This window comes from Megalobrama amblycephala, linkage group LG14 (assembly GCF_018812025.1).
Source record: "Megalobrama amblycephala isolate DHTTF-2021 linkage group LG14, ASM1881202v1, whole genome shotgun sequence".
Classification (NCBI taxonomy): domain Eukaryota; kingdom Metazoa; phylum Chordata; class Actinopteri; order Cypriniformes; family Xenocyprididae; genus Megalobrama; species Megalobrama amblycephala.
The window spans coordinates 9215386-9229149 of NC_063057.1; the positions used below are offsets into that span (position 1 = coordinate 9215386).

The window sequence follows — 13764 nt, forward strand, 5'->3', positions numbered from 1 at the left end:
TGAGAGTTGACATTGATTCTCATCTTTGTCTTTCTAGAGTTTAAAGAGATCAGGTTAACTGAGGGCTGTGAAGGGAATGTGGAGGTTTTCTACAATGGATCCTGGGGAAATGTGTGTTACAATAAGATGGACAGAGACACAGCGAGTCTGATCTGTCAAGAGCTGAACTGTGGAAGATCTGCCAGTGAACCCAATTATTCAGAGGGACTGAAGTCTCATAATTGGCTTGATAAACTTAATTGTCGACGACATGATTCCACTCTATGGCAGTGTCCATCTTCACCCTGGGGACTGAATGACTGTGATGAAGATGAAGTGGCCAAATCACCTGCTCAAGTAAGATGATATTTAACTGATTTAGTTTGACATGATCATGTTAGGTTAAATATTATTTATGATGTCTAATATTCTGTTCAGTGAAACAGTTTTGAAACTTTAAAATTTCAGAGAAGGAGAATCATGAATCTCCTCAGAGTCATCTGACATGTTCTACCTCATCATCTCCTCACCAGAGACAGTGTTCAAGTAAGTTTACCATAAGCTTATACTTCCTTATTTTAATTTTTGTTTGTGCACTAAATTATTTTTATTCCACATTCGAAATTAATCAAAGCTTTAAAGGCCTCCAGTTTCAGTGTGTTTTGTTGTAAATGTGCTGAATCTGGTCAGTGATGTTGATGTGTGTGATTTAGATCATGTTCCTCTCAGACTGAGTGGAGGGGAGGGCCGGTGCTCTGGGAGGCTGGAGGTGTATCATAACGCTGTGTGGGGCTCAGTCTGTGATGATCTGTGGGACATCAGCGATGCTCAGGTGGTCTGCAGACAGCTGGGTTGTGGAGCAGCACTGAGGGCTGATGGGAATTCAACCTTCGGTGCTGGTGAAGGTGTTGTGTGGCTGAACAGAGTCGAGTGCAGAGGGAATGAGATTCACCTGTGGGACTGTCCTCTCTCCCTGAAGAACCACACTGACTGCTCCAACAAAGATCACGCTGGACTCACCTGTGCAGGTCACAGAAAACACTGACCAATATTAGTAATTTTTACAACATTTTAGTGGTAATAATATTTAGGTATTTAAACCAATCATTTGCTTTTATTTGATTTTTAATGTGTTTGTGTCTTTTTCGACAGATTTGTCAGCGTCCACTACTCCTGCCACAACAACATCATCTTCTCCTCCAGTTTCTCAGACAGTGAGCTCAACATCAATCTCTCGTCCACAAACTCCTCCGTCTCTCTCCTTGCTTGTGATTGTACTGGGAGTTGTGCTCTTACTGCTCTTAGTGCCACTGCTTATACTGATTCAGCAGAACAGAGTGATGAGGAGAGGTAGGAGAGATCCAGAGACTGTCATATTGTGTCTTATTCAGTGTGTGATCAGTCATGTGTTGTGAACTGACAGCAGGTTTGTCTCTCTACACTCACAGCTCTCTCTAAGAGGAGACACAGGAGCACGACTGAGGCCGTTTATGAGGAGATTCATCACAGACACAATCACTTCACTCAGAGGGGTGAGACATGAGCCGTGAATCTTATTTAATATGATGAATTAATAAGAGAGTCTGTCAGACACTCGATGTTCATCTATTATTAGTCCTGTTAAACCTCCTGCAGAAAACCACAGAGCTGCAGGTGTGTGTGTGTGTGTGTGTGTGTGTGTGTGTGTGTGTGTGTGTCAGTGAGTGTCTCTTCCTGTGTGTATTTCTGGAGTAATAAGGAAGTTCTTATGTTTGTACATTTAAGTGCAGGTGTTTGTGTGTGTCTTCCTGTATGTATTTTTAAAGGGTAATAAGGAGCAGTTCATATGTTTATAAGTGTACATTGTGTGTGTGTGTGTGTGTGTGTGTGTGTGTGTGTGTGTGTGTGTGTGTGTGTGTGTGTGTGTGTGTGTTTGTCTCTTCCTGTGTGTATTTCTGGAAGGCAGTGAGGAATGGGTTCATGTGAGGATACATGTGTGTTTACTAATAGGCCTCTAAAACATGAGATTTCTGCCTCTAATGCTTTTAAAATGTAAGTAATTAATATTTGTGTTGTGTTTTCAGTAACAAAATGCTTTATGATCCAAAGGAAATGAGGATTCAGTCTGTTTGTAATGATGAACATGTTTCTGACTGTTCTGCTCCTTTAACAGGGAGTCTCATCTCTGAAGAACTGCATTCTGGGTATGAAGATGCTGATGAGCTTCTCTCAGGTTAGAGAGCTGAAGAATATTCAAAACAACACCTAAAATAAATTATTTGATTTACAAACTCTAAAAAATAGATCAAATGTATTTCACATATTTTACCACTAAATGAAATGTGTTTGAATGTTTCAATTGTTCACAATACTAAAACTTTTCTTTTATTAGAAAAAGAGTTCAAGACTGAATATTATGATGATGTCACCAGTGGCAGTGGCCTGAAAGGTCAGTAATTGATCACATGATTTATTCATTACCAGATGATTAAAAAACCTGAATGGTCTCAAAACCTGCAACAGCATATTTTAAATTTTGTTTCCCAAAATATTAAAAACACTCAAAATATAAACATGTTTTGATGCAGAAGAGATGAAGAAGGAAATCACACCGGGATACTATGATGATGTCATCACTGATGGACTGAAACCAGATCGTGAGACAGGTGTCGCTCTGATATTATGTAATAAGATATGTAATATTTAAATATATATATATATATATATATATATATATATATAAAAATTATATTTTGTATGGGTGTCTCATGTTCAATTTGTAGAAGACACACCTGAGAGTTATGATGATGTCATGACGAGTGGACAGAACTTTAATATTAAAAAAGGTGTTTTTACCTTTTATTCTTCATTTGTTTCTGAATGTTTAACATAATACCTCTGAAGTGATTCACAGTACTGATATGATGATGTATCATTTGTTCTGTTTATATCTTCATGTTTATGTAGTGGACACACCAGAGCATTATGATGATGTCATCATTAATGGACAGAGCATTCCAGGTGTAACAGGTGAGTCACACAGAACTGTATTTTATCATCATCCACTAATATTGAACATGTTTCTACCATTAATGAATCATCATGACTTCATCAGGAGTAAATCTAACTGTTGGAGAGACTTTTGACTGTCAGGATCTGATTTAATTATAATTATATGAGTGAAGCCGGTCAGAGCACAACTTTATATAAGGAAGAGGAGAAGGTCATCAGGTTTAGAGGATGTATTGATCAAAAATAAGCCGCAGAGGTACAGGTATTTCACAGGTAGAGATCAGTTACAGGCAGTAGAGGCATTAGTCTGGAGCACAAGAAATACAATAAAGGAGAATGAAAATAGTTCGGCATATTTACAATAATAAACGTCCATTGCTACATAAAGACAGTCAAAGTATATTAAATCATTATCAATAACATTTCTCCATGAAATATACAATCCAGGGGAGGAAAATACGGTATCATGTTGTACATTATAAGCCATAAGCGATCATCTGACATGATAAACATAACTCCATATATGGATACACAGACGAGTACAATGCAAAAAGGGATCTCATGTTTGAAAGGGTTTCAAAGTATATTGTGAGATCAGTATTACAAAAGGTAATATATGAGGGTTTCTTTTGAGTTATTTTTGTCTTATGAATACAAAACTTTGCCAAAATAATTAAAATGTTAATTGTGTGATTTTGTTTTTCAGAAAAATATGAAGTTTGAAAACAAAGTAAAATGTAATAAGGTTCTAAATTAACAGTTTTGTTAATTTTTTGTCATATTTATTTTAAAGTCAATCCAAAAAATAGGGCAATAAAAAAATAAATGATCAAAATCTTCAAATGATGTGTTACAAAAAGTATATTCATCACAAACGGTATGAATATATCTACTAATGGAAGCGTTTACAGGATAACATCTATGAATATTATTTTTCTTTATTATGTCCAAATGCTGTGACAAGATATACAATGAGGTTTAAGATGTTTTGATTCACATGGAGGATTGGATCCGACATTAAAGGAATTTATTATAAAACTGTTATTAAAACATTTATCAAAAAAGATAATTTACAAAGTTTTTTGTAAGGTTGTATTATTAATATCTACATCTGAGAATTTGATTCAAGTTATTATGCCATTAATTACTTTAAATTCTTTTAAAAAATAATAAAATTAGGGTATGTGTAGGAAAGAGATCAATGACATCATCAGTGACACAAGCTGTATTAAAATCACAATGTGAGGTTTTATTTCACATGTGTATCAGAGGAAGATCAGGAGGAGTATGATGATGTGAAGAACAGCAATGAAGATGAGAGAAACCTGTTGGGTCGGTTATTGTCACATTTCTATAGCCTATTTCTATTTTTATCCATTATGTTGCTCATTTAAAGTAAAACTTGAAGCATTTATAACAATGACAATATGAATTTGCTTTTGTTTTAAAAACAGACTATGATGATGTGGGGGAGGAGTCTAATAAAGAGGGAGGAGCCATATGACTCACTGACCACACCCACTGCCTCTGATCATCAAATCATATTACAGTTACTGGAGATAATGTTTTTTGCTACTAAAGATTCAGTGTTTTATGTTTTTATGTTATTTTAAATGTTTTTAAATGAAAGGTTTCATGCTGTGCAAAATTCAGTAACAAATTTTAGTATTTGTATTTTAGTATTTGGGCTATTTTTTATTTTATTTTGATAACATGCTTTTCAGCTAATAAAAAATAACGTTCATTCATCATGTCACAAAAATATTTTTTAGAAGAGCGATTAGAGGAAAGGAGAAAATTATGCAAAATACTATAAATGTTAAATGATGAAAATATATTTACCACTTAATAGATATTATAAGTTATTGTGTTTTCCATAAACTTACTACCAGCATTAGTTCTTGTGTATGTCAGCTTGAATGAACTTAAATAGAGCACAATTTAATATTTTATTAAATTCTGAGAATTCTAGAGAATTACATTATGCCTCTAAACAGGGATTATTCACAAGTAACATATGGGAAATTAAGAAAACAAAAACGTTTTTTTTTTTTTTATTTATTTTTTTTTTTATTGTTGAATTATTAACAAAAGTATTACAAATTTACAAAACAAAATGGCATACAATTTACATTTAAAGCATCAATGTTAAGAGGGGCTTCGACTTAACAGGATATGTAAAAAAAAAAAAACACTTCAGTTTTTAATCCATCTATATTAAATACAGGGGATAAAATAACAACATTATAACAAATTATATTTTTCCAATAAATCTATCAAAACTTCAGCTTTTTTATTGTTTTTTTTTTTTCACAGGGTTTTTGAGAATTGTCTCAAATAATTCTTAAATACTGTAAACAGGTTTTTTTTGTTTGTTTGTTTGTTTTTTGATAACAAGGTATTAATCAAAAAACCTGTTTTACCATCTTCATATTTAATATCTATAAAGGACAGGTTCAAATCAACCACATTTCCATCTTTTAACCATAATTGGACTTTTTCCCAGAAGACATAGAATATTTGCAAGCAAAAAAAATATGCTCTGTATTCTCTGGAGAAGAATTACATAATATCATTTCAATGTTAAATCTAACCCTTAGAAACTCTCCAGAGGGATAAATATCATATAAGATTTTAAAGTGAGTTTCTTTCATTTTTGGTTGAACTGGAAATTTTAAATAGGAGGTTCTAATATGTTTAAGCATTTGTTTGTCAAAGAAAATATCCAAATAATTCCTTAAAGACCTGTAAGTGAACATGATATTGTTGAATATTTGTCTATATAAACGTTTGTACATTTCTTATTTTTAAACTCAGTTTGCCCAAGGTATAGTGATGGTAAAATGGTATAGTGATGGTGTAAATTGACTATATGATAACCCTTCATAATAATTTTAAGTCCAGAAGGAATGGCTGAAATTACTGTGAAAATCTGTTTTGGATGGCATGCGAAACCATGTTTAATAAGTAAAAGCATTGTAGTCCAGCACCTTTCCATCATCATCAAAGAGATCCTTTAAACCATGCAACGTCAACTGGCGGCCCGCGGGCCAAATCCGGCCCGCCAGAGATTTCCATCCGGCCCCCAGAATAATACTGAATTCAGGAATAGCCTTGTAAGAGGAAAAAGTTTAGGGCTGGTCCGAATACCATTTTTTGATGAACATCGACTATTCGAAGCTTCGGAGAGAGGGGCTGAACATATTTTTCTCTCTAATAAAGGCAGGAATCTGTGTCTGTATATCCGTTTGCATTTTTATTATTTCGAGAACCGTTCATCCAATCGACTTCACAAGGGAGTGCAGTGTCGCATTTGGTGCAATATAGATGGACACGCGAGACGCGACACATTCAGAATTAATAAACTTTTAGTAAACTACAGTTAGAGCAGCGCGAGCGAGAAACGGCGCACCTCACACGGGCAGGGCTTATGCTCCGAGAACGGACACTGCACTAGTGATATAAAACGCACACACACAGGTCTGTTAAATTAAGCAATACTTTTAAGGTAGTCTAATAATTGTCTGACTAACAAATTGACACAGAAATTTAAACAAAGAAAAACGAAATTAAGTTAAATTAAAAACGAGATTAATTTAGATTGATAATAACGGGTAAAAATGCTAATACATTTTGTCTATTATTCTATTTTCCACAATGTCAAAGCAACAAAACACAAGCTCAGACATGCACAAACTCCGCTGTTCTGCGCTCTAGCCAGAGAACACTCCCGTTGCTGGAACACGCGTCGGTTCTATTTCTAGCATGCACGCGTTTTCTGCGTGGCTCGAGCGCGCCTGAGACGCGTGTCTCAGTGTGCAAACTCCAACCTGTTAAATATGGGAGCCGAAATAAAAACGGACACGCCACGCAGCTGAGTCGCTCACGCAGCCAGTGTGTCGCCGGCCTTATTCAAGGGGGAATGAGAACCGTTTTTTATTTTTAATCTAACGAAACAAAAAGCCTTCTGAAAAGTAGCTTGTGCCATAGCCTGCCTTCAGTCAAGAATGACGATAAACGCGTTCTCTCATTGAACATCTTTTATTGTTTCACGTGCTCATTTTTTCACAAATGTCAAAATTTTCCTTGTCTGGGATTTGCGCACAATTGCGTGACAGTGATGGACAGCTTGAAAGCCTCACAAATATGAAGCCTTAAATATCGCTATCGCCCCCTGGTGGCTTGCTGCAGTACAGGTAATATGTAAAAAATAACATAAATTTGGAATTAGAATTAGTATATCAAATAATAACATACAGTATTAGGATACAATTCGAATTTTATTTTATATTACGAGTATCTGGCCCTTACAGTGTCTGCAGTGAAAAATTCTGGCCCTTGGACAAATATAGTTGATGACCCCTGTTCTATGGTGACAGATGCTGCGCATCCTCGATTCTTGCATCTTAAAAACTGATTGTTTTTTCTGTTCATTGTTGAAACTTTTATGATCAGAATATATTTTACTAATACGAGGAATATATTTTACTAATACAAATCTGCATCTAAAATGAGTTTTTGTTGTTGTTGTTATGTAATACTAAATGTTTCCATTTTTCTTCTTATAACAAATATTCAAGATTACAGGGCAAATTTAAAGTTTGCCAGTGAAAAACCTGATATTAAAATCACTCTTGCTAAAGATGACATTCTGTCCCTTTGTACATAGACTATAGTCTGTTACAACAGCAGATAAAGTGTAAAATTAATTTGCAGTGAAAATGAGCTCTACATGAAACAAGTTACTTATAAATGTTGATATAAGAGAAGAAAAACCATTGATTTCTGTCCTGAAACATGTTCACACTCCTTCATGCTCAACACAGGGACAGACCCTTGTAGTCTTCAATAAGAGGTGCTTTACTGCCATCTGCTGGACAAATACAGCATTGCAGCATTAAACATGTTTATTGATGTTGTTTATTATTCTCTAAGGTTTACTTATTTATGTAGATAATATTTAATTTATTCAATAAAAAAATTTGAATTGCTTAGCAAAAATATAGTTTATACTATGTTGTAATCAAATTTTATTTTTAAAATAATAGAACATAGTAGTAAAATAGTAATATTATGCATAATTTATCCAGTAACAGTAAGATTAAAATGTTACACTTTTTTCAAATAATTAATAAAAAATGTTCTTCTTCTACTAAGTTACAAGTGTTTGAAGTGATCAGACGTACAGAAACAGTCATCAGTGTTGTATGTTGTGTGTGCAGATCCAGGCTTTGATGCTGAATATAACCTGCAGTGTTTCTCTCTCAATCTCTTTAAGTTTAGTGTGACTTTATCTCCACGCTGACATATGACTGACACGAGTCTGTCCTCAGTGAAGTGTCTCTTCACGCTGGAGGAGGAGTCCCGCTCATCAGCGCTCACACTTTATTGATATATATGGAGAAAATAAAAATGCTGCTTTCTGATTTGTCACTGATTGTGTTTGATGATTTCCTCTGTTGTGTCTAATAAGGTAACAGTGAGTGTCATTGGCAGCTGTGAGAGTCTCTCTCTCTTTAGGGGACTGACAGGAGCCAGTTTCTTCAGTGTGTTTGAGGGAGCAGAAGGAGAAACAGAGTCAAACAAACAGTGTGACGAGCAGAAGAAGATGGAGGGATGTCTGACACTCCTTTTACTCTCCTCTATAGTCACTCTAACAACATCTGGTAAGTACAAAATAGACTGTAAGGAGGCGAAATTATAAATGTTTAAATGAGCATTTTATCTGTAATGCCCTCATACCACTAAAAAGCGAAAAGACGTGTAATCTAAAAACTATGCTCTTGTGACACTACCAGATCATTAATTATGATTTATGAATAAAATTGTATAAATGATTTGAGCTTTTAGATTATTTATAATTTTTTACTTGTCCAGATTGAATTTACTTACTTCTTTACATCTTATGTTTTTCAACTTTACATTATTCTTCAGATGTTTGTAGGCTGTTCTACTACTGTGGTTAAATCTCTTTCTCTCTCTTTCACGTACAGATTTGGAGACTGTTAGATTAGTTGGTGGTAACAGTCCCTGCAGTGGTCGAGTGGAGGTTCATCATGATGGTCAGTGGGGAACAGTGTGTTATAGGAACTGGCGTATTACTGAAGCAACAGTGGTGTGTAGAGAGATAGGATGTGGAGAGGCTCTAGAGGCTGTGCAAAAGGCTCAATTTGGACAAGGATCAGGACCAATCTGGATGGATAATGTGTACTGTAGTGGATCAGAGTCAACACTGAAGAACTGTGGATCAAGAGGATGGGGTGTTAATAGTGGCTGTGGTCATCAACATGATGCTGGAGTCAGATGCTCAGGTGAGCTGCTCCATACATCACCCTGATAATTCATCACTGATCTGACTTTCATCCATAAACATCATATATGAATTTTTAAATTGTTTTCAGAGCAGTTCATAATAAGTTAATAAATATAACATGTTTGTTCAACACAATAAAGTGATCTTATGTGCTGTGTTCTCTGTCAAAATCATCAGATACCTTCGGAAGGTATAGTCTTGTTGCTGGTTTTCACCTGTGTTCTGGAAGATTGGAAATGTATTTTGGAGGACGATTGTACACAGTGTGTGACGCTGCCTTTGACCAGAAGGATGCAGAGGTTGTGTGTAGAGAGCTGGACTGTGGGGCTCCTGTACAGGTGCTGGGAGAAGATGCTTTTGGCAAAGGAGATGCTCAGATATGGACACAAGAGATTCAGTGCAGAGGAAATGAATCACACATTCGATTGTGTTCAACTTCACAAGACATTCAGTGCTCTCAAGAAAACAATGTGGGACTGATTTGTTCTGGTAAAATGTCAATGTTCAGTCTTTCTATAAAGAAATTTAATTGTTAAAATAAAATGTAATTATTTAATCAGTTTCTTCTTGATTTGATCAGTTACAGTAACTCTGTCTTCTTTGTCCAGGTTATACTGACCTCAGACTGGTCAATGGTCCTGACATCTGTTCTGGTCGAGTTGAGCGTCAGTACTTCAGTGAATGGGGCACAGTGTGTGATGCATGCTGGGATATGAGAGCTGCCAGTGTCCTCTGTAGACAGCTGAATTGTGGGATTGCTGTGTCTGTTGTAGGATCAGACTGGTTTGGAGAGGGAAGTGGTGAAATTTGGGCTGATGTGTTTGATTGTGACGGGAATGAAACAAAACTCTCAGAATGTTCCATCTCTTCATGGAGTCGAGCTGAATGTTCTCATAGACGAGATGTTGGAGTCATCTGCTCTAGTGAGGGGATTTTATTGAAAAAGTTCAACACATAAATTACCCTGCAATATATAAATAAAATGCCACATCTTTCACTCAGATTCCTCTCTGGCTGTTCATGATGGTCTGGTGCGGTTGTCTGGAGAGAGACAGTGTGAGGGGGAGGTGGAAGTTTCCATCCATCAGGTCTGGAGGAGAGTTCTGCTGGACTCCTGGAGTCTCACTGAATCCTCTGTGGTCTGCAGACAGCTGGGCTGTGGCTCTGTGCTGAACTTCTCCAGCTCCTCTTCATCCAGTCCTGAACACAGTCATGAGTGTGTGACGGGCTTCCAGTGCTCTGGGAGTGAAGCTCATCTGGGGAACTGCAGCTCTCCACAAACTCTCAACTGCAGCTCCACACAACAGCTGTCAATCACCTGCCTTGGTGAGAAGAGCAACATCTGGGCAGATTCTTCAGTTGTTAGTGATCACTAATGTGTTTCTCTTTCTCTGAATATCAGGTCGTGGGTCCATCAGGCTGGTGGGTTCTGGGGGAGACTGTGCAGGGAGGCTGGAGGTTTTTCACAGCGGCTCATGGGGGACAGTGTGTGATGACTCCTGGGATATTAAAGATGCCCATGTGGTGTGCAGACAGCTGCAGTGTGGAGTGGCCCTCAGTAACCAGCAGGTACCAGCCTGGTTTGGTCCTGGTTCTGGACCCATATGGCTGGATGAGGTGGAGTGTGAGGGGAATGAGACGTCCCTGTGGAGCTGCTCTTCTCCAGGCTGGGGAAAACATGACTGTCAACACAAGGAGGATGTAGGAGTCGTGTGTTCAGGTAAACTGTAAAAAATAATTTAAATAATAACATTTTAATAATGTATGTGACTGATAATATTCAGTATACTTGCATTTGCACATTGACAGCAGTTTTGGGAACTGAGAATAGGTCCTTATTCAGAAAATATTTAGAAAATATTAGAACCAATTCCGGTAACGGTTCTTTCATGTGCACTTTTCGGTGTGGATGGAGTACTGTACTAAAATACTCTGACAGACTTTTCTGAAGTACTTACTTATCAGTACCGCAATACAACATTACTGAATCTACAGCTTGACACATAGTGCAACTAATGTAGTCCAATTGCCGAATGAATGACTTTAGTGAGTTGGTTCTTTAAGTGAATTAAAAGCGAAAAGCATAACTAGTGTAGTGATTCCTGAACAAATGGGTCAATTCTGTCCACTAAATCAAAAACATACAGTTTTGAACCAAAGTTGAGACTAAATCAGTGTAGTTACTGACTGGATGCTCATACAACAAAATGTAGCTAAATAATATGCTGTACATATTGTGCATTTGGTCAGTAGCATTTTAAAAATATGAATAAATTAAATTTTTACATTTTTGTTTGTTTAAAAATTGTGTAATACTCATATATATTTCCTCTTACTATAAAGTCTGTGTAAACACTCTTTGCATGAATTGTTTGAAATGTTTAAATATATTTATTATTAAAATGATCTCATCCTTTGGAAATGGATATGTATTTTGTTTTTCCAAGTATTTTTTCCTTAAAAGCACTAAAAGAATCATCGATTTATTTAATCATCGAATTCTTTTATTTCCATCCCAATTGAACCGATTTACAGTATCTCACAGAAGTGAGTACACCCCTCACATTTTTGTAAATATTTTATTATATCTTTTCATGTGACAACACTGAAGAAATGACACTTTGCTACAATGTAAAGTAGTGAGTGTACAGCTTGTATGTCCCCTCAAAATAACTCAACACACAGCCATTAATGTCTAAACCACTGGCCACAAAAGTGAGTACACCCCTAAGTGAAAATGTCCAAATAGGGCCCAAAGTGTCAATATTTTGTGTGGCCACCAGGGGTGGATTAAGATGGTCAGGGGCCCCTATAGGCTGCTCTTTGTGTGAGGCCCCCCCCATAATCATTGTGCTTTCTTGAAAAAATGTATTTAGTGCCATACATGGTCCACACGCAAATCTTAAGGTTAGCTGGCATACACACACACACATGGAGACAGCCAATACTACAGTTTTTCTTCTATGTTCCTTCAGCTGGTGGACCAACACAGTAACACAATTACCACCACATCACATAGGTAAAATGTGAAATTGAAATTCATAATAAATCATATAAACCAATAAATAATACATAGCATAGGCGGAAAAACACCATGAAAAACACAGACTCTATGTCATGAAATAGTTACGTGTGGCCTGTCAGCAACCTATACACATCCCAAAATAAAATGTGATCTTCAAATTCTGAATGAATTCGGCCTATAAGCCCGTTTCCACCACTAAATAAAAAATTAAAAACAGTAGGCCTAATTGCGACTTTATATCTCAGCATTGTGACTTTTTATCTTGCAATTCTGACTTTTTTTCTCACAATTGCGAGTTATAACATCACAATTCTGAGATATAAACTCGCAATTGCGAGGGATAAAAAAGTCAGAATTGTTACTAAATTGTGACTATATGAGGCAATTGCGAGTTTATATCTGGCAGTTCTGACTTTTTTTATTAAGTGGCGAAAACGAGCTTCCATACTATAAAGCATAAAAAGCGTGCATAAAAGCCCTCCCTTTGTAACCACTAAGCTGTCACTCATCTTATTTCATTGCAATCTCACAAAGTTCTGCTAATCGATTAAGCTGACTGAACAGTGAATATCCTTTGACCTATAATAACTAAACTTTTTTGTTAAACGTTAAATTATAATGATAGGATTTAAGTGTGCAGATCTCAGCACTGGACAAAAACTCATGCGTTCAAGAAATCACCAAGTAAGTTTGTGATTGGCTACATTGCTCAAAAATACGTTGTAAATAGAAAACCTGTTTATATTAGTTTTGACGCTCTCAAGAATACAATCACCAAATCTGCGTATGATGAGACTGAGAGCATTCGCGAGAGTGCAGAATTCAGCTAGAATTCCGAGTTCAGCTCGCGCACTGAACAAAACTCCGAATGGCCAATCTGAACGCCTCTGATTGGCCATTGCAATTGTAAGCTCAACAGAATCATGTGTGATTGGTTATAGGGCGCAACGCTGTAAAACGCGCAACATGAGCAGATCTATATTAAATATATATTAAATGTATTTTTCACTTTATTACTAGATTTAGTTTAAATGTGCAGATGCCCCCTCTAATTTCTGACCCATTGCCAGGGGAAGGCTATAGCCTTCCCCAGCCTTACACACGCTCCGCCTATGATAGCCTACCCAGCGCTCAAGCGCACGCATAAAACTTGTCACAGCGCACCGGTAAACGTAATTATTATGAGTGTGTAGTGAAAAAAACAGCAAGCAGACTTTCTAAACATTTTAATATTTTATTGTTAATGTTTTCGGCTGCAAAGATGAAGTCTACGATGCTGATTCGTCATGTCCGCTACTAGTGGACGCGCCTATATGTTTCATACGGATTACATAATCTGAGAATATGCAGGCCTAGGCTATTTTCCATTTGAATTGGTTCGATTAAAAGTGGACATTTCAAGCTTTCTACAGATGTATTTATCGTGTCTGTGAGGGAAGTAGGCTATGACCAAAAT

At 36.5% G+C, this 13764-nt stretch overlaps 2 protein-coding genes across 2 annotated transcripts in view; both read left to right on the top strand.

Moving 5' to 3' along the window:
• Positions 1 to 13764, top strand: part of LOC125245588 (scavenger receptor cysteine-rich type 1 protein M130-like) — a 105055-nt gene that overhangs the window by 66234 nt on the left and 25057 nt on the right. Inside the window, exons 22-25 of the mRNA XM_048156250.1 lie at positions 2547 to 2624; positions 2742 to 2804; positions 2926 to 2988; positions 4240 to 4302. Of these exons, the coding sequence (XP_048012207.1) occupies positions 2547 to 2624; positions 2742 to 2804; positions 2926 to 2988; positions 4240 to 4302 (267 nt within the window). The remainder of the gene's footprint in view (positions 1 to 2546; positions 2625 to 2741; positions 2805 to 2925; positions 2989 to 4239; positions 4303 to 13764) is intronic.
• On the top strand, positions 8092 to 9473 carry LOC125245455 (scavenger receptor cysteine-rich domain-containing group B protein-like). The gene is made up of 2 exons (XM_048156054.1): positions 8092 to 8636; positions 8964 to 9473. The coding sequence occupies exons 1-2, from the start codon at positions 8417 to 8419 to the stop codon at positions 9305 to 9307; spliced, it is 564 nt and encodes a 187-aa protein (XP_048012011.1). The 5' UTR covers positions 8092 to 8416; the 3' UTR covers positions 9308 to 9473.

Excerpts from the sequence above, each read along its gene's own strand:
- LOC125245455 (XM_048156054.1), top strand. The coding sequence starts at position 8,417 with ATGATTTCCTCTGTTGTGTCTAATAAGGTAACAGTGAGTGTCATTGGC. Across the intron at positions 8,637-8,963 it reads AGTCACTCTAACAACATCTG|ATTTGGAGACTGTTAGATTA; the intron begins GTAAGTACAAAA and ends TTTCACGTACAG.